At 49.7% G+C, this 19,209-nt stretch overlaps 1 protein-coding gene across 1 annotated transcript in view; it reads right to left on the reverse strand.

Annotated features, from left to right (window-relative positions):
- Window positions 1–1,002: 1,002 nt before the first annotated feature.
- EFCAB12 (EF-hand calcium binding domain 12) overlaps window positions 1,003–19,209 on the reverse strand; it is a 23,349-nt gene continuing 5,142 nt past the window's right edge. Inside the window, exons 2-9 of the mRNA XM_077751604.1 lie at window positions 18,500–18,948; window positions 15,525–15,707; window positions 13,414–13,570; window positions 10,566–10,759; window positions 8,651–8,864; window positions 4,193–4,352; window positions 2,434–2,490; window positions 1,003–1,513 (exon numbers count right to left, since the gene is read on the reverse strand). Of these exons, the coding sequence (XP_077607730.1) occupies window positions 1,255–1,513; window positions 2,434–2,490; window positions 4,193–4,352; window positions 8,651–8,864; window positions 10,566–10,759; window positions 13,414–13,570; window positions 15,525–15,707; window positions 18,500–18,948 (1,673 nt within the window). The 3' untranslated portion in view covers window positions 1,003–1,254. The remainder of the gene's footprint in view (window positions 1,514–2,433; window positions 2,491–4,192; window positions 4,353–8,650; window positions 8,865–10,565; window positions 10,760–13,413; window positions 13,571–15,524; window positions 15,708–18,499; window positions 18,949–19,209) is intronic.

Here is a 19,209-nt window from a genome sequence, read left to right on the forward strand (position 1 = left end):
AAATAGGAGCGATACTGTAACAACTATCGTTCCATGGGTTTCACGATCCTTCCCACAATTCTGTGAGGTAGTTCTATTATTTTCCCCATTTTACATATGTAGAAAGCGAAGTTTGGGGATTTGACTCCAAAATCCACACTTCTAATCAATTTGACTAACCTGTGTAGTTTTAAATTGTTGTTCTTGGTTTTGTTTTACTTAGATTTTGTATTTAAGATTATTACAAAAAATCAAATTTCAGAATGAAAAAAAATTGTGCCTTGATTCCACAATTTGAACACAATACAAATGTCATCACTGATCTTGATAGTAGTTCCAGGGGCCAGATGGGGACAGAAGCTACACTGGATTGTGTTGTGACAGGATGAGACGTGAGAAGGGAAGAGTGTTGACAACTCCCTCACGAGATTTTGACTGTAAAGGGTGGAGGAGTTTGAGGCACGAAGTGCCAGAGGAACGAAATGTGAAATGTCTTGTCTGAGGTCACACAGCTCACAGATGACATGGTTGAGACTGGAAACCCATTGTGCCTATGACTACATCACACCCCACAAATCCTGCTTGGCCACCAGGCTCCGGGAAGTCAGATGGGATACAGAGCATGAAAGCACTGTGCTAACAGCAGCCCACGTTATGTGTGTTGTGAAGGAAAAGGTCTTGATGGGGTCAGGTGGGCTGCTCAGAAACAGAGAGCATGCCTCCAACAGAGAAAGATGCAAGAGATTGGGAAGCAGTAACCAAAAAGGCTCAGTCTTTGGGGGATGAGAGACTGGCTGCGACCGTTTGCAAAGAGAAGAGCACAGGGGAGACCCACACTGCCTGCTGCTTTCCCATGAGCACTGAGGTCCCAGGACAAGAGGCTGGAGGTGCAACCTGCTGTTGCAAACCTGCTGTTGTCCCCTGGGCTCAGAACCCCAGCTTTTCAAACACAACTCTGGTCACGGCTCCTGAGCAAGAAATCACATCAGCTGGATCACAGGCAACGTGAAAAAAAACCTCCAATCTGGTTTATTTCAAAAGGGCAGAGGTCAAGACAGAGAAATACTCAGAAACTGCTTGTCTTTCCCTAGATACATCTGCCCTCTGAGACCCTGGACATTTTTGCTCAACAGAGAGCTGGCTCCAGGCCATCCCACTGAAATGATCTCTTCTATATGGCTCTTTACACTTCTTGCCCTGTGTCTGTGGCTCTGGGCTGGGAGCTGCATTGGCCACAGCCCCAGGGTGGCTGCATCGGACAACGCCAGGGCCACTCTAGTTGATGTAGTAGACTTTGTGGGCATCGTAATAGCCACAGGTCATGTAGTTCATGTTCCCAATAGGCCACCAGTGGTTGGGGTGGTAGGTGGCTGCGTAGGCATGGGGCTGGGGCTGGACACAACTGAAGAGTGCCAGGCTCCTGTCTATGGCCACAGTGGGCAGATAGAGCTGCAGCTTGTCCAGAAGATGACCCGGCCAGAAGAAATTGGGATGAGTTCGCAGGGAAACACTGGGCCTCTTCACCTTCAGCTTCCTGGAAAAAGAGAAGACAGGAAGTTTGTCGTGGCAGACGGGCCAGGGCTGGGGCTTCTACTCAGCAGAGCTAGCCAACTGTGTGACCAGAGTGGAGGTGTGGCACTGTGACAAGCACTTCGCTTCCGTGTGGCGGGTTCCGTTATCCTGTCTACCCTCCCAATGGGGATGTAAAGACCTGGAAAGGGTAAGTTATTTCCCCCAAAGCCCCACAGCGAGCAAGTCGTGGAGTGCAGGCTTGACTCCCAGCTTGCTGCCTCGAAAACCCAAATTCTTTTTTTAAAATTAAAATTAATTTATGTTTGAGAGAGAGCGTGAGTGAGCGTGGGTGGGGGGTGATGGGGGGATAGAGAGAGGGGGAGAGAGAGAAGGAGAAAGTGCAGAAATCGGAGTGGAGTTCAAGCTCACCCAGAACAGGGCTCAAACTCACGAACCATGAGATCGTGACCTGAGCCAAATTGGGATGCTTAACCGAGCCCCGCAGGCTTCCCGAACACCCAAATTCTTAAGTGTACACCATCAGTTCTCTAGAGGCATTTTAATATGATGTTCGGTATACAGCCTCCGGAGCTACCATTGCTGTGTTCAAATCCCAGCTCCACCACTTAATAGATGTGTGACTTTGAGCAAGAGAATTAATTTTTCTGTACCTCAGTTTCCCCTCTGTCAGGTGGGCATGCTAAGAGTAACTTTATAGGGTTGCTGAGAGGATTTAAATGAGTTAAAACATGGAACACACCCACAGTGGTGCCTGCCTGGCAGTCTAAGTAGTTTCACTGCCTCTCCGTCCCTGGGCCTTGAGCCCTAGATACTGTGCACCGTGTAACATGCAGAGTCCCAGGCACCTCCTCCACGGTGAGGCTGGTCCTCCCCCTGCCCCCCAGCACCCCCCCACCTCCGGAGTTGGGTGATGCTACGGACCTGGTGAACTCCTCAAACTCCTTAAAGTGTATCTTCTTGATTTTCTTTGGTGTTTTCCTAGTAGATAAGAGAGAAAGGTATCTTGTCAGGACGGGGGAGGGAGGATTCCATGTTAATGGGCCCCCAGGTCAGAGGACGTGGGGGTGGGCCTGTCTCTTGAGTCCAAACAAGATCTCCAAAAGGAGAATGTCTCTGCTTGGGCGGGGACCCTGACTGTCCCTCCACGCTCCAGGGGAACACACAGTGGGCTTGCTCAGCCATGGCTGGGCTCCCAACCTGGCCGGCTGGCGGGGTGGCTCCGGGCAGGTCACGTCCCTTTTCAGAGCCTCGCATTTCTTATTACCCAGAACAGAGACCTCCCGGGATAGCTGAGAGATATAATCAATGATTGGAATTGTTTGGGGGTCCCCGACTCTCAATTCCCCTGCCAGAGCCGAATCCAGCTTTTGGAACAAGAGTGGTGAAAACTAACTCCACAAATCTTGGGCCCGGCAGACATCACTCAGCAACCACAGACGGCCCTCCTTCCCAGCAGGCCTGCATCTGGCCTCAGGATCTTTGACAACACAGTCCAAGTAGCAGGATAAAACAAAGGTCCATCCCTGCCCTTGGGGACTTCTCTTCGTCCCTTATGGCTGTGGCCTACCTAAGCATGGACAGGAGACCCTTTCTCAGGTTCCCACCCACTCCCTAGGTTCCCGGTGCAGAAATGGATGTCAGCCACCCAGGGGCTGGCAGTCACTAAGAGATCAGAAGGCGCTCTCCGGGCCACCAGCCTCCTGACTCATGCTCAGCTCTTCCTCACCAGCGTCGTGGACAGGCCCCTCTGCGGGCCCAGGCCATGCCTTCGGTCGCGATCGTCCTGATGGGACAGATAAAACACCAACCATCGCCGCTCCCAAGGGCTAACTCTCTGCCAAACACCATGCGAGGAAGTTTATGTGCATTTCTCATCCGATCCTCATTGTGTATGGGAGGAGCTGTTACGCTCATTTAACAGGAAAAGCTGAGGCTCAAACAGTGAAGTATCTTGTCCATTTAACCTGCAGCCTGTGTGATTTCCACTCGGCTCTGCTGTGTATCATCCCAGCTGTACTGGCCATCCCACCGCAGCGGGCAGCTGGCCGTGATCTAGAATGCGGGCAGTTCCGGGTCCCCTCCCCCTTGTGGGCAGCTGGCCCCTCCTCACCCCACATTAGCCCCGTCCCCACTCAGGGATGCAGGGAGGCTGCTTGCTCTCCGATCTGCAGCTACCCATGGATGCTGGCTCATAACCTGCCCATGGGGCACTGCCTTCCAGGGAAGGGCACTTCCTTAGAGAGGACTCAGGGTGGTGAGGGTCAGAGACAGGCCTCATTGCAGAGTTCCTTTCTCCTCCTCATGGAAGCCCACCGCTTGCCAGAGAAGACGGGACAAAGAAGGGACTGCCACCTCCGTCCTGTGTAGAGCCCCTGACAGCCAACCCGTGATTTGTGAAGGGGCCTCCCCATTTCTCTAAGAAGGCCCTATTTTTAAGCTTTTGTAGAGAGGCTGAGACCACGTACGATGTGGTCGGGAGTGAGGCAAGGAGGCTGGGCCCTCAGACACTGGAAACTGGCCAGTCCCTGGGGCCCTGCTGCGTGGGACATGCTGGGCTGCTTGGCCCCAGGCATTGGCAAGACATGACACCTCAAGTGTGCCAGCATCCCAGCCCCGCAGCCGAAGGAGCAGCAGCGAGACAGAAGGCAAACGGCAGGGGAGAGTGGGGCCGATACTCAGCTTGTCAGTCTTCTTAGCCACAGCGTCGCTGAAGCCCTGGAACCTGAGCAGGGCCAGATTTGGACTGAAGATCTTCATGTCCGAGTAGTAGCCTCCTGGCTGCCGGATTGGGCGCACCTGGTCCTTCTGGAAAATGATTTTGTCTCCCGGGTATAGCAGCGCTGTAAGCAGCAAGAGAATCGTGGCCTATCAGTCCAACGCCCATCCCTGCCCTAGGCCTTTGGGACAGAAGGCGGATTTTTTTTTTTTATAAGTCTACATTTTTGTTTGAAAATGGTTTTTTTTTTGTATATACATTTTAAACTATTTATGTTTATTTTTAAATAAAAAAATTTTTTTACATTTATTTATTTCTGAGAGAGTGAGACTGTGTCTCAGAGTGAGACAGTGCGTGAGTGAGGAAGGGGCAGAGAGAGAGGGAGACACAGAATCTGAAGCAGCTCCAGGCTCTGAGCTAGCTGTCAGCACAGAGCCTGATGTGAGGCTCAAACCCACGAACTGTGAGATCACGACCTGAGCTGAAGTCGGACCCTCAACTGGCTGAGCCACCCAGGCACCCCTATTTTTTAAATTTTTAAAAAAGTTTATTTATTGAGAGAGAGGTGCAGGGGAGGGGCAGAGAGAGAGAGAATCCCAAGCAGGCTCTGCACAGTCGGCATGGCCAGCCCACAGCTTGATGTGGGGCTCAGACTACAAACCGTGAGATCATGACCTGAGCCAAAATCAAGAGAGTCAGACGCTTAACTGAATCACCCAGGCACCCCCTTAAACGTTTTATGTTTAAATGATTGTAGACTCACAGAAAGTTGCAAAGGTAGTGCAGAGGGTCCCTTAGACTCTTCCCCCAGCTCCCCCAGGGGTGACAGGGCATATGATCCTAGTGCAGTGTCAGGAAGTGGAGTTGGTTCAACACTGCTGTCTGGACTCGAGGTGCAGGAGCTGGTTTGTAACCAGGTCAGCCATAGCCCCGAGGCCTGGGTGCCGTCTGTGAGGCCTGTGTGGCCCCCTACACCCCATTCTGCAGGGGTCGTGCTGGTCAGGAGCCCCCAAGGAGGGGAGGTGCACCCAAGGCTTCACCAGGTTAACTGAGACCTAGTGGATGGTGGTTTTCCCCTTGCTCAGCATGCATCTCACAGATATCCTCAGGGGACTGCTCTAAGAAGTTGGAGCATAAAGAACACTGGGCCAGGGGCTCTGTCTTCCTGCAGCCATGGAGTAGTGCCTGTCCTATGATGGTAACACACGACTAGTGCATGTTCTAGAAGAAGTAATGGAAGGTTAGAGTCCAGGTNAGAGGGGGGAGGCAAGGAGAAGATGCAGCATTGACATTTTTAAAAGACATACAGGAGTTTTTAAAAAGTTTATGTATTTTGAAAGAGAGAGAATGAGCTGGGGAGGGGCAGAGAGAGGAGGGGACAGAGGATCCGAAGCGGGCTGGATATGGAGCTGGAACTCATGAGCCGTGGGATCATGACCTGAGCTGAAGTTGGACGCTTAACTGATGGAGCCACCCAGGTGCCCTGATACATAGAATTTTTAAAACTATACTCTATACATGTATATATAGATATGTGTATGTGTATATATATATATAGTTAAAAATAACTTACATAAATAATGTTTTATAAATAGAAAATAAAAAGAGGTCTATAAAAGGGGAATCACTAAAATATTAATGGTGTCAACTCAAGCTGGGGGGATTTTTTTTAATACTTATTTTTGAGAGAGAGCACGGAGGAGGGGCAAAGACAGACAGAGAGAGAGACAGAGAGATAGAGAGAATCCAAAGCAGGCTCAGAAGTGTCAGCACAGAGCCAGACTCTTGAACTCAAGAACCATGAGATCATAGGGGAGTCTGGGTGGCTCAGTCGGTTGAGCATATGACTTAGGCTTAGGTCATGATCTCATGGTTTGTGAGTTCAGTCCCCACATCAGACTTCCTGCTATTAGTCCAGAGCCCGCTTCAGATCCTCTGTTCCCCTCTCTCTCTGCCCCTTCCCTGCTAGTGCTTTCTCTCTCTCTCAAAAATAAATAAACATTAAAAAAAAAAAAAAGCTCTGGGGTATTAAAGAGAGAGAGAGAGAGAAGAACCATGAAATCATGACCTGAGCTGAAGTCGGACACTTAATAGACTGAGCCACCCAGATGCCCCCGGCTGGGGGGAATTTTACTTTTATGCTTTCAAAAAGAATTTCAGTGAGCAAATATCTGTAAAGTCAGGGGGAGAAAAATGATAAAGCTATAAGCACTGGGGAGAGGGGAAATGCCTCAATGTTTTAGAACATGGGCCTTGAGCTTGAGGCCTGGATCCGAGCCCACCAAGCTCTAGTCTAGAACACAGACCTGGAAGTCCCAGTAGTTGAGTTTCTTTACTCACAGCAGAGCTGGCCTCTGTCCAAGAGACAGCCAGTAGACAGTGGCCAGGAGAGCAGTCGGAGATGGACTCAAGTTTTTTCCATCTAGAACCGAGAGGAAGCCCACCCGCGGCTGCTCCTGTGTGTCTGTGAGTGTGAGATCCCGCTGGGAGGTGAGGCTCACAGACTCAGCAGCCGGCAAAAGCTAGCGGTAGAGGGAGCCAGTAGTGCTTCGGTGTCCTGGCGGGGACGGAGGAGGCGCATCCAGAGGACAGACCTCACCCACAGGGCAGCCCAGGTGCCGGCAGGCCAGCCTGCATTTCGGAGGACAGTTCATGGCATGTCCTCCGCGAGCCAAGACGAGAGAATATAAGCAATCAGGGAAGGGGAGACGGAAGGAAGGATGATTTGGTGAAAAGTCAGTGTTCAGAGCTGCAAGAGATTTTCTGGCGCTGCCCTCCCAGCCCAGGGGGCAGCCGGTGGCCACGCACGTGATGGGGTGCAGCGTGCACAGGAGATAGTGACCACTTAGGTTGATTTGCCTGTGATCCTGAAGGCATTTGACGGTACACTGTCGTGCATGCCTGTTATGGGCTGAATTGCATCCCCCACCCCTCAAATTCACATATTGAAGCCCTAACCCCCAGAACCTCAGAATTTGTATTTGGAGAGAGGGCCTTTCTTTCCTTTTTTTAAAAAATGTTTTATTTATTTCTGAGAGAGACAGCATGAGCAGGGGAGGGTCAGAGAGAGAGGGAGACACAGAATCTGAAGCAGGCTCCAGGCTCCGAGCTGGCTGTCAGCACAGAGCCCAATGTGGGGCCCGAACCCACGAACCATGAGATCATGGCCTGAGCTGAAGTTAGATGGTCAACTGACTGAGCCACCCAGGCGCTCCAAGAGAGGGTCTTTCAAGAGGTAATTAAGCTAAAGGTTGTGAGTGTGGGCTCAAATCTGACCTGGCTGGTGTCCTTGTAAGAGTAAATTTAGACACAAGAGAGGCAGAAGGTGGCATGAGTGCACGAGGAAAAACCATGTGGAGAGGCAGCGAGAGGGTGGCCAGAGGAGAGGAGGAGAAACCGGCCCTGTTGGCACCTTGATCTTGAACTTCCAGCCTCCAGAAGTGTGAGAAGATAAATGTATGTTGTTTAAGTCTGTGGTATTTTATTGTGGCAGCTCGAGCAAATTAATACAAGACCCCCCGCCCTATATGTTCTGCACTTGTTTCCCCCTCTCTTGGCAGAAAGATGGAAATAGTCCGTTGCAACTTTGAACTTGTTCTTAGGTAAGTCACCCCACCGTCTGTGTGCCCCTTTCTTTGAAAGCCAGGTTGCCACTTTGGCCATGGTTCCTTTCAGTGACGTTGCTGTGGGAAAACCTATGTCCCTTTGTGCTTTGAGAGCACAGACTTATAAGCCCACAATTTAAGACGCCAGCATTGCCACGTGGTCACCGGGGGTTATGGGGCTCTCTCCCGTCCCCATCTCTCAGAAGCACACACTCTACCCAGAGCTGGGGACGGTTCAGATCTGCTTGGATATATGAAAACACAGTTCTCCCTCAAGCAAAGGCTGAGACCAGTGTGGAAATCTCAGGGCTGAGTCCTGTGGTCTGAGCAGAGAGCCAAGGCCTCAGCAGCACTTGTCCCCTGGTGCCTTCTTACCTCTGTGCTGCCGAAGAACCAAGAAACAGGGCTGGCCTGGGGAGGTGGTTTGGGAAAAGCCCAGTACGGCATAGCAGTTATCGCTCCTATCAAATCTCCCCTTTGAAATTGGGATTGTCCCTTTCGGCTCAACTTCAGGGCTCCTTCACCCAGAACTCCTGTCCTTGGAGCTTCCTGCTCTAAAGTGCTCAGCAGGCTCGGTGGGGGAACCCAGACTTCCAGACCTGTGGAACCTGTGAACCTCCAGGATTCTAGAAATCCCATGTTAACAGCAAAACAGGCTTGGCTGCCCCTTTCTCCTTGAGTATCCCCACTACAGACCACAGAGTCTTGGCCAGGGGCACGTCCGCTGGGGAAGGACAAACCTCAGGTGGACGCCGTGTTCGCCTGGGTTCCGAGCCCTCTCGGCAACTTCCCAAGGGCCAGGCTCCGAAGCTCTTACCTTTCATGAGGATGTCCTCTGTCAGCGGGAGGCCGTAGGACTCACAGAGCTTGCAGCACTGCAGGTAGACCAGAAAGTTGTCCCTGCGGGACACGTTGATGAGCTCCTTCATCTCCCCGTGGATGGTGGACGGGAGGCAGTGCTCATCAAAGTGCTTATTCCCACTGCGCACCAGGCGGCACTGCTCCGTGTACTGGATGGAGGGGATCTTGAGCTGCAAGGAGAACAGAGTTTGGCACCCACTTCCCTTCATCTTCTTCCTGGTCAGATGCAGGTGTGGAGCCTCATCTACCTTTCCCCCAGGAGGGGAGATGATGAAGAATTAAAGGTGGGACCAAAGTTCAGTGACTTGGGAGGAAAATCACTCATGATCAAGGTTACCCCTGAAGAGCACTGGAGTGGTTAAGCCATGTGGTTCTGTGTGCACAGCCCCGTACGTACGTGGATGTGCACACATCACTGTATGATACATGCATAGGGAACAATGTAGATGCCCTATTGAAACAACATATCTGTGCTTGGCTGTCCGAGAACTTAAATTAGGCACAGACATCTGNAAAAATCACTCATGATCAAGGTCACCCCTGAAGAGCACTTGAGTGGTTAAGCCATGCGGTTCTGTGTGCACAGCCCCGTACGTGGATGTGCACACATCACTGTATGATACATGCATAGGGAACAATGTAGATGCCCTATTGAAACAACATATCTGTGCTTGGCTGTCCGAGAACTTAAATTAGGCACAGACATCTGTGCCTTTGAGGTGGGGGCCACGTGCCAGGGACGGCAGAGCAAAGAAGAAGAGGCCTAGGGGATGGAGAGCCTCATTTGGCCTTCTTAGTTATTTACAAGAAACAAAAATCTATACGTTTTTCAGCTTCTAACACCAGAATCACCACAACTCACAGGCTACATCTGGCCCAGCACCTTACAAATAAAATTTCATTAAAAAAAAAAAAAAGAAAGAAAATTTTATTGGAAAACAGGGGCACTCATTTGCTTAGGTGTTGTCTGTGGCTGCTCTTTGCTACAAAGGCAGAACCGAGTAGTTGCCACAGAATGATAAAGCCCCAAAAGTCTAACACATTTATTTTCTAGCTTTTTATAGGGAAAGTTTGCTGACCTCTGCTCAAATATTTTGGGTTTTCCGTATCATGCAACTGAGTCAGATCTTAGTTGGTATAGCACTTACAATGCCTAGTATTTTATTATATAATAAAAATAATATGTATTTAAGGGCGCCTGGGTGGCTCAGTCAGTTAAGTGTCTGACTTCGGCTCAGTTCGTGATCTCATGGTTCGTGGGTTCGAGCCCCGTGTCAGGCTCTGTGCTGACAGCTCAGAGCCTGGAGCTGCTTTGGATTCTGTGTGTCTCTCTCTCTCTGCGCCTCTCCTGCTCATACTCTGTTTCTCTTTTTCTCTCAAAAATAAACATTAAAAAATTAAAAAGATAATATGTATTTATATATAGTATAATATTAATATTGTCTGCCTCTCTGAAGGCAGGGGCTGTTTTGTTCTCTACAACACCTAAAAGCGCCTGGCACTTTGCTGTCTCTTGATACATATGTGTTGGGTGAATTAATTGCCTTCACTGGTCATATATGTCTGCAGTGCCCGCTTGGTGACAGGTCCTGTGTTGGGCACTTGGATTCCAGCTACGATGAAGACCTGGTCTCAGGATGCAAGGTCACAGTCAAAAAATGGGAAGAGAGGAGCTTCCTATACTTTTGGAAACATGATCTCATTACATCTTTGGAGAAACCTTGTGAGGCAGGTGTTGTTCTTATTATTAGAGGAGGGAACACAGGGGTAAAGAGCCTGCTCCCAGGAGTCCCCCAGCTAGAAGGTGCAGTGGACTTGAACCCAAGCCTGTCCAGGGGCCAAGCCCCGTGTCCTTCCCGTTGACCCGGTACCTTGTGCTGCCGCCTCCTCTCGCGGTACCGCTTGCCAACCTCCTCCATCTCCTCCAGAGTCAGGGGCCGCGCCTCCATCTGGGTGTCGACCACAGGCACGGTCAGCAGGTCCATCTTGCAAGGTTGTGGGGCTAAATTCACTTGCTTCTTGGACAGACACGATGGGGAAACTCTGCGCTTGGCAGGTCTATAATCTGCAAGGAAGGAGAGCCTGAGAGGGGGCTCCGCTGAGGACTCCATCAAGCAGTGAGGTAACTGAGGTGATCAAGCAGGTGCGGGCCGGCCCTCCGCACACTTCCCCCGTGGCTCAGCAGGCCGTCCAAGAGGGACCTTGAAGGTATCCCTTCTCTCTGTCTCCACCGTGGCCTCCCTAGTGCAAGGCCATCCTGCCTCACCTGCATCACCCCCCACCCCTTCAGCCTTCTGGCTGCCATTCTCATCCTCTGGCATCTGGTCTCCACTGAACAGCAAATAGGACCTTTAAAAAATATAATCACCTCATCCCCCCTCCTGAAACTCTCTGCTGGCTTCCCACAGCACCTACACTAAAACCCAGAATCCTCTTTCTGCTCTGCAGGGCTCTGGTGAGGCAGAATGTGGCCTCACCTCAGCATCCGCGTGGTCCATCTCCACCTGTTCACCCCTCCCCCACGCCCCATAGCCACCCTAACTTCTTTGTTTTTAAAAAGTTTTTTTTGACTACAGGTGTATTATTTATTTATTTATTTATTCACTTACTTACTTACTCACTTTTGACAGAGAGAGAGAGTGAGTGACCAAGGAGCAGATTAGAACCCCACAAAGTGCAGAGAGAGAGGCAGAGAGTGTGGAGCCCAAGCTCACCCGACACTGGGGCTCGAACTCACCAGCCAACTCACACCTGAGCCCAAGTCCGATGCTTAAACGACTGAGCCGCCTGAGTGCCCCTCACCCTAACTCCTTTCTGTCCCCTGAAAATGTGCCCATCAGGGCCTTTGCCTGTGCAGCTCCCTGGGCCTGGGGTGTCGTTCGCCAGCCTGGCGCCTCATCTGTCACTCAGGTGTCAGCTCTAATGGCTGCTTTGCAGAGAGGCCTTCTCTGACCATTGCCCCCTCACTCTTCCCTCTTTTCTCTAAGGCGTTAATCCCTGTTAGACATCATCTTGCTTAACCCTTTACATGGAAGCTATTGAAGGCAGAGGCATTGGCTTCTTCGCTCCTGTGTTCCCAGCTCCCAGTTTCTAGAAGGATGCCTGGTACGTAGTTGGTGCTCAACAAAGAACCAAATGAAAGAACGTAACCCATTGCCCCTGCCTTGATTCAGGCCTCCCCCATTCGGGGCTGAAATGAAGTCGTGGCCCAGCCACCTGCTAGTTTTTAGGCTGTTGACTGGTGGCTCAGCCTCTCTGAGCTTTATAGCTTCCTCCCTGTGTAGCGTGAATTGTAGCTTTGACCGCCAGGGACTTGAAAGACAAACTGAGCTACCTGCTGTGGGTAAGGCTACCCAGCCCGAGTGCTACTGCCTTCTCTCTTTGAGCCGGCCACCCAGACTCTTGCTGCTGCTGCCCCTTTAGGCAAAGCAAAAGATAGCCAAGTCCACTTACCCTGGGATGTTCTCCAGAGAAAAGGGCGATGACACAAATACTTCCTCTTGGCTTCAAGTCTATTTATTGGGAAATAGTAGGCCCCAAATACCTTTGCTGCAAACATGCATCACGGCACACTGTGGTCGTTCACTAAATGGCTCACAGCCAACTACACGGATAATGGTGAGCTTTGGTAATTTATAATGAAAAGGCAAAAAGATCGTGGATGGGAAGGCGGGCCCAGCTGGAGGCAGCCCCGAGCACGAGCTGGACATGAAGGGTGCCAGAGATTATGACTGTGGCGTGGTGATGCGTGCAGTAGATGACTGTGGGGTGCTGTTTCCCTGGGACTCTGAGAGAGGCAGAGACCCTGCCCGAGGGTGACGGGGCCGCTGCCCAGTGGCTTGTCCAGACTAGAGGTTGGAAATCTCTCTCTGCCCCTCCCCCACTCGCACTCTGTCTCTCTGTCTCTGTTTCTCAAAAGTAAATAAACATTAAAAAAATTTTTCTAAAAGCAAAAGAAAGAGGTTATATTTCGGGATATCCTATATTGTTATAGTTTTTATCATATTTGTTTACATTTGGGGAGGGCTCTGGAATGGTGGGTGGAGGTTTAAAGGAGGGCTTTAATTTTATCTGTAGTTGTTCAATTTTATTTTTTTTTTACACAACAATGGAACTAAGCTATAAAGAACCATGATGTACCCTTGTGTTGTAAATTCATAACCAGCACTATGGCTAGTCCATTTCTAATTTGCCTCCATGCTATATCTGGACAGACGGGGCTCCACAAGCACATGGCTTGGCAAATGGGACTCGAGCTGTGCACAACTCATACAACTGTTCGTAGCAGCCCTGCTAATATCCCTGATCATAAAATATCAAAGTAGACTTTCCAGTAAACTCTAAACACATGCTAATTCTGGTTTCTGACTTTTAGTAAACTTTGCATCAATAAAATATAGATTAATAGTAAGGTGGCCGTGGACCCTCATACAAGATCTGAGTCTCTTGGGTAAGCTTTGTTGGGCTGAAGCCACCTTTTGAGAATACTCCTTTAAGTACAAGGGCTGGGTCTTATTCATCTTTGATGGACATGGTAGTGGGGTACTCAAGAGAATATCTTACTCCTTAGTTGATCACTGGGCCTGGGGATTCCAGAATCTTGGCCCACCTACGGTAAGCCAAAGCTGGAAAACATAGTCAGGAGGTAAACCAAAGCCTCCACCATGCTTGCTCCCAGGATGGGGAAGTGGAGGCATGGGGGTGGGGGTGGGTACATACACTCCCTTGCAGTTAACAGAGTGCTCTTCTTATGAGCCAGTGACCACTGCTTGTAGGTGTTGGCTAGGATCTCTGTGGTGATGCTGTTGTCCTTTCCCAGAGAGCTGAGATAGATCACAACATCTTCCACCTCCTGGTTTTTCAGAGGGACTCCAACCTAAGGAGAGAAGAGAAACCACCAAGGTGGGCAGGCTCCAATCCAAACATCCAACCAGTATGGTCAAAGCCTTACCATCCTGGCCCTGCCTAGTTTCATCCACAGCCACTCCCACCTCAGCTGGAGCTCAGATCCCTTTCTAAAGCCCAGAACACACCCTGCACTTTCTCACCCTCTGCCTTGACTCAGGCATTTCTTCCCTCTGTCTGAAGAACTCCTATCCCTCCTTCAAAACCCAGTCTAGATATGCCCGTATCTTTGCAGAGTCTGCTACCCCTGCCTTCTGGGCTGCCACCCCACTCCATACCAATCTCAATGACAACTTTCCCACACTGGACTGGAGAAAAGATTTCACGTCTCCCATCCTTGCCCATGAGAAACACATCAGCTTTCCTTAACTGAAGAAAAAATAAGATCTGAAGTACAATACATTACTCTTTCAGGGATGGTGAGCAAGTTTATAGGCATATAATGCTTGCCAGCAATACTGAATATTCAAGAAGGAAAGTTTTTAAGGAAATAGAATTTTGTTCAGCTTCTTTATTTTTTTAAAATGTTTATTTTTGAGACAGAGAGGGACAGAGCAGGGGAGGGGCAGAGAGCGAGGGAGACACAGAATCCGAAGCAGGCTCCAAACTCTGAGCTGTCAGCACAGAGCCCGACACGTGGCTGAAACTAGTCAAGATCATGACCTGAGCTGAAGTTGGAGGTTCAACTGACTGAGCCACCCAGGCACCCCACTCCTCAGCTTCTTGTAGTCAGTGTTCACTGGGCTTTCCTTAAAGAGGGTCAGAACTCTCCTGGTCCTAGAGGACTTAATGTTTTATCTATTTGGTTATGATGCTTAAAATCCTATATATATATATATATATATGTTTTTATATATTATATTATATATTTAATGTTTTGAAATGTTGTTTAGGTGAGTACATGTCACGAAACAACAGTGTGAAAACTGGTGATGATTTAAAACCATAAAGATGTAGCAGGCAGCATCCTAAAGTGTTTTATAGAGGTACCTTTTATTCAAAGCATATAAAAGCTTAATTTATCTAGACCATAGGTCAGCAAACCTTTCCTATAAAGAGTCAGATAGTAAATATTTTAGGTTCCATCAACAATATGATCTCTATCATAACTGCTTAAATCTGCCACCATAGCATGAAAGCAGCCATGACGATACATATAAATGAGTGTAGCTGTGTTCCAATAAAACTTTATTTACAAAAACAGAGGCAGGCTGGATCTGACTTCAGGGCCCTAGTTAGCAGATCCCTGCTAGACCAACAGAATTTCTGTAATGATGGAAATGTTCTATATCTGTGCAGGCCAATAGAGGAACTGCTCACCACATGTGACTCCTAAGCACTTGAAATGTAGCTGGTGTGACCAAGGAAATGGACTTTTAAATTTTATTTTTTATAATTAATTAAAATTTTTTGAACAGCTGGTGAAAGTGTGGTCTGTGGACCAGTACCATAGACATCACTGGGAGCTTATTAGAATACAGCAACTTGGGCCCTCCACAGAGGTACTGAGTCAGAAGCTGCATTTTAACAAGACCTCTATGGGATCACATGCCAATGACGGTTGGAGAAGGTCTGGAAGGTTCTAGAAGCAAGACAGAAAGCCCAACAATCTCTGTGCCCAGTTCTGGGGTCTGATGGGCAAGATAGTGATTCCCCAGGTAGCTGACTGGTTATGGGGGTCGTCTCTGCAGACTTTCCACTCAGGAAGGGGCATTCAAGATCAGACTCAGGCAGGGGTGGTTTTAGGAGTCTGATGGGGCCACAAGTTGTGTTTTCCAATCTGTCTTAACAAGTAACCAGGCTGATGGTCTGATCTACTTTTCAGCTGGTCCAGGACCTGAGTGGAGGCAGCAGTGGGGGCTGGACGCATGCATATCTTCCCCACTCAGGCCAGCCTGGATGGAGGGAGCATGGGAGGCACTTACCGCCTTCAGAGCCACAATGAACTCCTCCCTAGAGACCTTATGGTGCTCGCCCCCGTCCACCTTGCTACATATCTCCAGGATCTTGATCTTGCGGCTGTGCAGGTAGGAGTACAAAGCTGATAAGGCAGAGGGCTTGGGCAATCGGAGCTGGGGCACCAGTCGGCGGGCAGGCCGGGGGGTCTTCTGCAAGAGGTGAGAGAGGGAGCAGAGGAGAGAATTCAGGGGAGACGGGCCACTGGACTGCAATTCCCAGAGAGAGAAGGGGGTGGGACTGAGCAGCTCCCGACAGACAGCGCGGGGGAGTGCAAGGAGCACTGGGTTCAGGGGCGGCGGGGTGCCTCAGGTTGTGATCTTCTGGTTCATGAGTTCGAGCCCTGGATCTAGCATCTCTGCTGTCAGGCAGAGCCTCTGTCCCCCTTGCTCTCTGACCCTCCCCTGCTTGCATTTTATAAATAAAAATAAGCATTAAAAAAAAAAGGAGCATTGGATTCAGGGTAACAGCGTTTCGCCATGGATACTTTGTGTCTCTGGACCTCCATTTTTCCATCAGAAACCAGGGGGGCTGGACATCATGAGAGCCAAAATTTCACTCTAACCCACATTTCTGTCAAACACGCCAGAATTATAATCCCACCAGGCTCTCAGGGCACCAAAACACATGCCCCTGCCTGAAGCCAGATGCGGCTCTCTAATCCACCCACCTTCCAGCCTTTGCTCCCGCCAGACCTCCTGCCCAGAACATTCTTCCTTCTCTCTCTACCTGTCCAGCTCCTACACTTCCTTTACTTCCTGGCCATCGGGACTATTTCAGAATAATACTCCCTTACCTTGGTGCAGCACCTGACAGTTTACAAAGGGCCTTTCTGTTCCCTGCTCTGTGGCTCCTCTGTGTTTAGGACCCACCTCAATTAACAGCAAACTGCAGTCATCAATCTGATGTGTCTGCCTCCCCCGTTAACATGTGAACATCTTGAAAGCAATACAGTGTCTTTTTTAGCTACTTACCTCTACCTCCCATTCATCCACTGAACAAGCCCCCACCCCCAGCCCTAGACAGATAGGCAGTAATTGTTTGCTGAATGAATAAATGATGCTGTAAGTTAGGTATTAGGTATACGGTGTTACTTTCCCTTTTTACAAATGAGGAGCCAGGCTGAGAGAAGCGAAGTGACTTGCCTAGGGTCACACAACCCATAAGCAGCAGAGCTGGGTTTCTCATCCAGGCCCAGTGTTTGTTTGGGTTTTTTTATGTTTTTTATTTTTATTTTTTTTATTTTTGAGAGACAGAGAGAGACAGAGTGCAAGTGGAGGAGTCAGGGAATGCGAAGCAGGCTCCAGGCTCCAAGCTGCCAGCACAGAGTCCAATGTGGGGCTCGAACCCACAGACTGTGAGATCATGGCCTGAGCCAAAGTTGGACGCTTAACCGACTGAGGCACCCAGATGCCCCCAGGACCAGTGTTTATTCATAGATGCTGTGCTGCTGTCTGGAAAGGGTGTGATAGGCCTAGGAAATTTGGGTTTGGACTCTGATTACCCCAAGGACTGAGTCTGGCACCAGTGAGACGGCAGTAGTATTAAAAATGGCAAACATAGGAGCGCCTGGGAGATTCAGTCGGTTAAGCATCCAACTTCGGCTCAGGTCATGATCTTATGGTCCTTAAGTTCAAGCCCTGCGTTCGGCTCTTTGCTTACAGCTCAGAGCCTGGAGCCTGCTTCGGATTCTGTGTCTCCCTCTCTTCTCTCTCTGCCCCTTGGGACGCTTTCACTCTGTCTCTCTCTCAAAAATAAACAAATATTAAGAAAAAATTTTTTTAATGGCAAACAAAATATTCAGTGCTCACTATATGGAACTGTCCTAGGCACCTAATCCATTTAGAAGTCACAGCAACCCTGGGAAGTAGGTACAATAATTATCCCCATTGAAAAGATTGGGAAACTGAGGACCAGATCAGACAGCTAGGAAATAGCAGAGTTGGGTTTAAACTCAAGCTGCCTGACCTTTTATCCCAACTTCACTTGAACTGGGAGAAATTTGAAGTGTTCGCGTTACCAGGAAATGTCACAGAGAGGTAGGCACTGGGGGGCGAGGACTTTGGTATGACTGCCACCAATGACCTCTACGGGACGGGACAATTTGTCAGCCTCATCGAGCTTCTATTTCTGTATTTATAAAAGGGAGTCCCCCTTTTTCTCCCAACCTCACATCTATGATCCTCACAGTCGCACTGTGAGCACCTGCTAGGCATGTGTAGGCCCTCAACAAACACGTGCCAATGAACAAATGAATGCAGAATGCATATTTTTAAAATACATCCCCATAGATGGAATGCCAGGGGACCCCCTTGGGTGGTTTTAAGATATAGTCACAAATTCTTCAACTCTCCTCCCTTCTAAATGGAACCTGATTCCCTTCCCCTCGAGTGTGGATAGTACCTAGTGACTTGCTTCTGACAAACAGAATACGGTGAACGTGATAATGGGGTTCTCCTGAAACTCAGGTCTGCTGAGATGACGTCACAAAAGGCATTGCAGCCTCTTCCTTGCTGCCCCTGGACCATTCATTCTGGGAGACGCTGGCTGGTATGTGGTGAGGATGCTCAAGCAGCCCTGCAGAGAGACCCCTGTGGCCAGGAACTGAGCCACGTGAGCAAGCTAGCTTGGAAGCAGATCTTCCTGCCTAGGTCAAGCCTTGGGATGTCTATGGTGCATGCCAACAACTTGAGATGAGGGTCACCAGCTAACCTCCTCCCAGATTCCTGACTCTGGGAAACAGTGGGGTCGTCAACGTTGCTTTAATGTTTGGGGACATCTGTTATGCAGCAATAAATACCCAATACACCTCCCTCTGGGGGCTTCTCTTCGCTCCTTTTTGAAATTAGGTGAATGACCTCTATCCTGCCTAATCCATAGGGAGTGAAATGACAGCATGCCCCTAACACCTTCAGTGTCTTCATCCACAAAGGGGACTACTCACCTTGGAGGCCCTGATAGTCATCAGTTTGTCTAACAACTGGTCCTCCTGCTTCTTCTGGATCACGTGTAAGACCTTGGCCTCTGACGGTGTGAGGCTGGGCTTGTTCTGAAGCCACCTCTCTGTGTTGCCAAATGACTCCAGGTCCTGGCGAAGCTTCAGCCTCCGGCTCAGCCAGGTCCTCACGTCCTCTGGCTGCCCTTGGACGTCCCTAGCTCCCAGGGCTTTGAAGCTGGAGACCGGTTGTGGGGGCATCCGGGGTTGGGCCGTGAGATTGATGGGTATCGGATCCTCTTTTTGAGGCAAGATGATGATCCGCCGGCGGCATCGAGGCAGGTGGAAGTCCTTTTGCTTGAACTGCTTGAAGCAGTGGGCGATGACCGGTTCTGGATCGAAGATGGGGCCCCGGCTGGCATTTTCATCATCACTTGAAGTCGTAGACTGGCAGAGCTCTTGGAGGAAGAGGGTTAAGAGGTGGGCTTCTTTCAGAAAAGGGCTAACGGAGCCAGGAAGGAAAAAATGCTACAGCACCAGGCTGGGTTCCCAGTCTTTATCATTGCTTTGCTATTAATGCCAAGATAATTACATCTAATGTGATTGTGCATTCCTGACGGCAGGCACTACACTAAGGTCCTTATATGTTTTCTCTGTTTTAACCTTCTCGGATTTTACTCCTCCTCCTCTCCACCCCCGCCCCCCCCCAGTCTTCCTTA

The sequence above is a fragment of the Crocuta crocuta genome, unplaced genomic scaffold (genome assembly GCF_008692635.1).
Source record: "Crocuta crocuta isolate KB4526 unplaced genomic scaffold, BGI_CrCroc_1.0 scaffold69-1, whole genome shotgun sequence".
Taxonomy (NCBI): domain Eukaryota; kingdom Metazoa; phylum Chordata; class Mammalia; order Carnivora; family Hyaenidae; genus Crocuta; species Crocuta crocuta.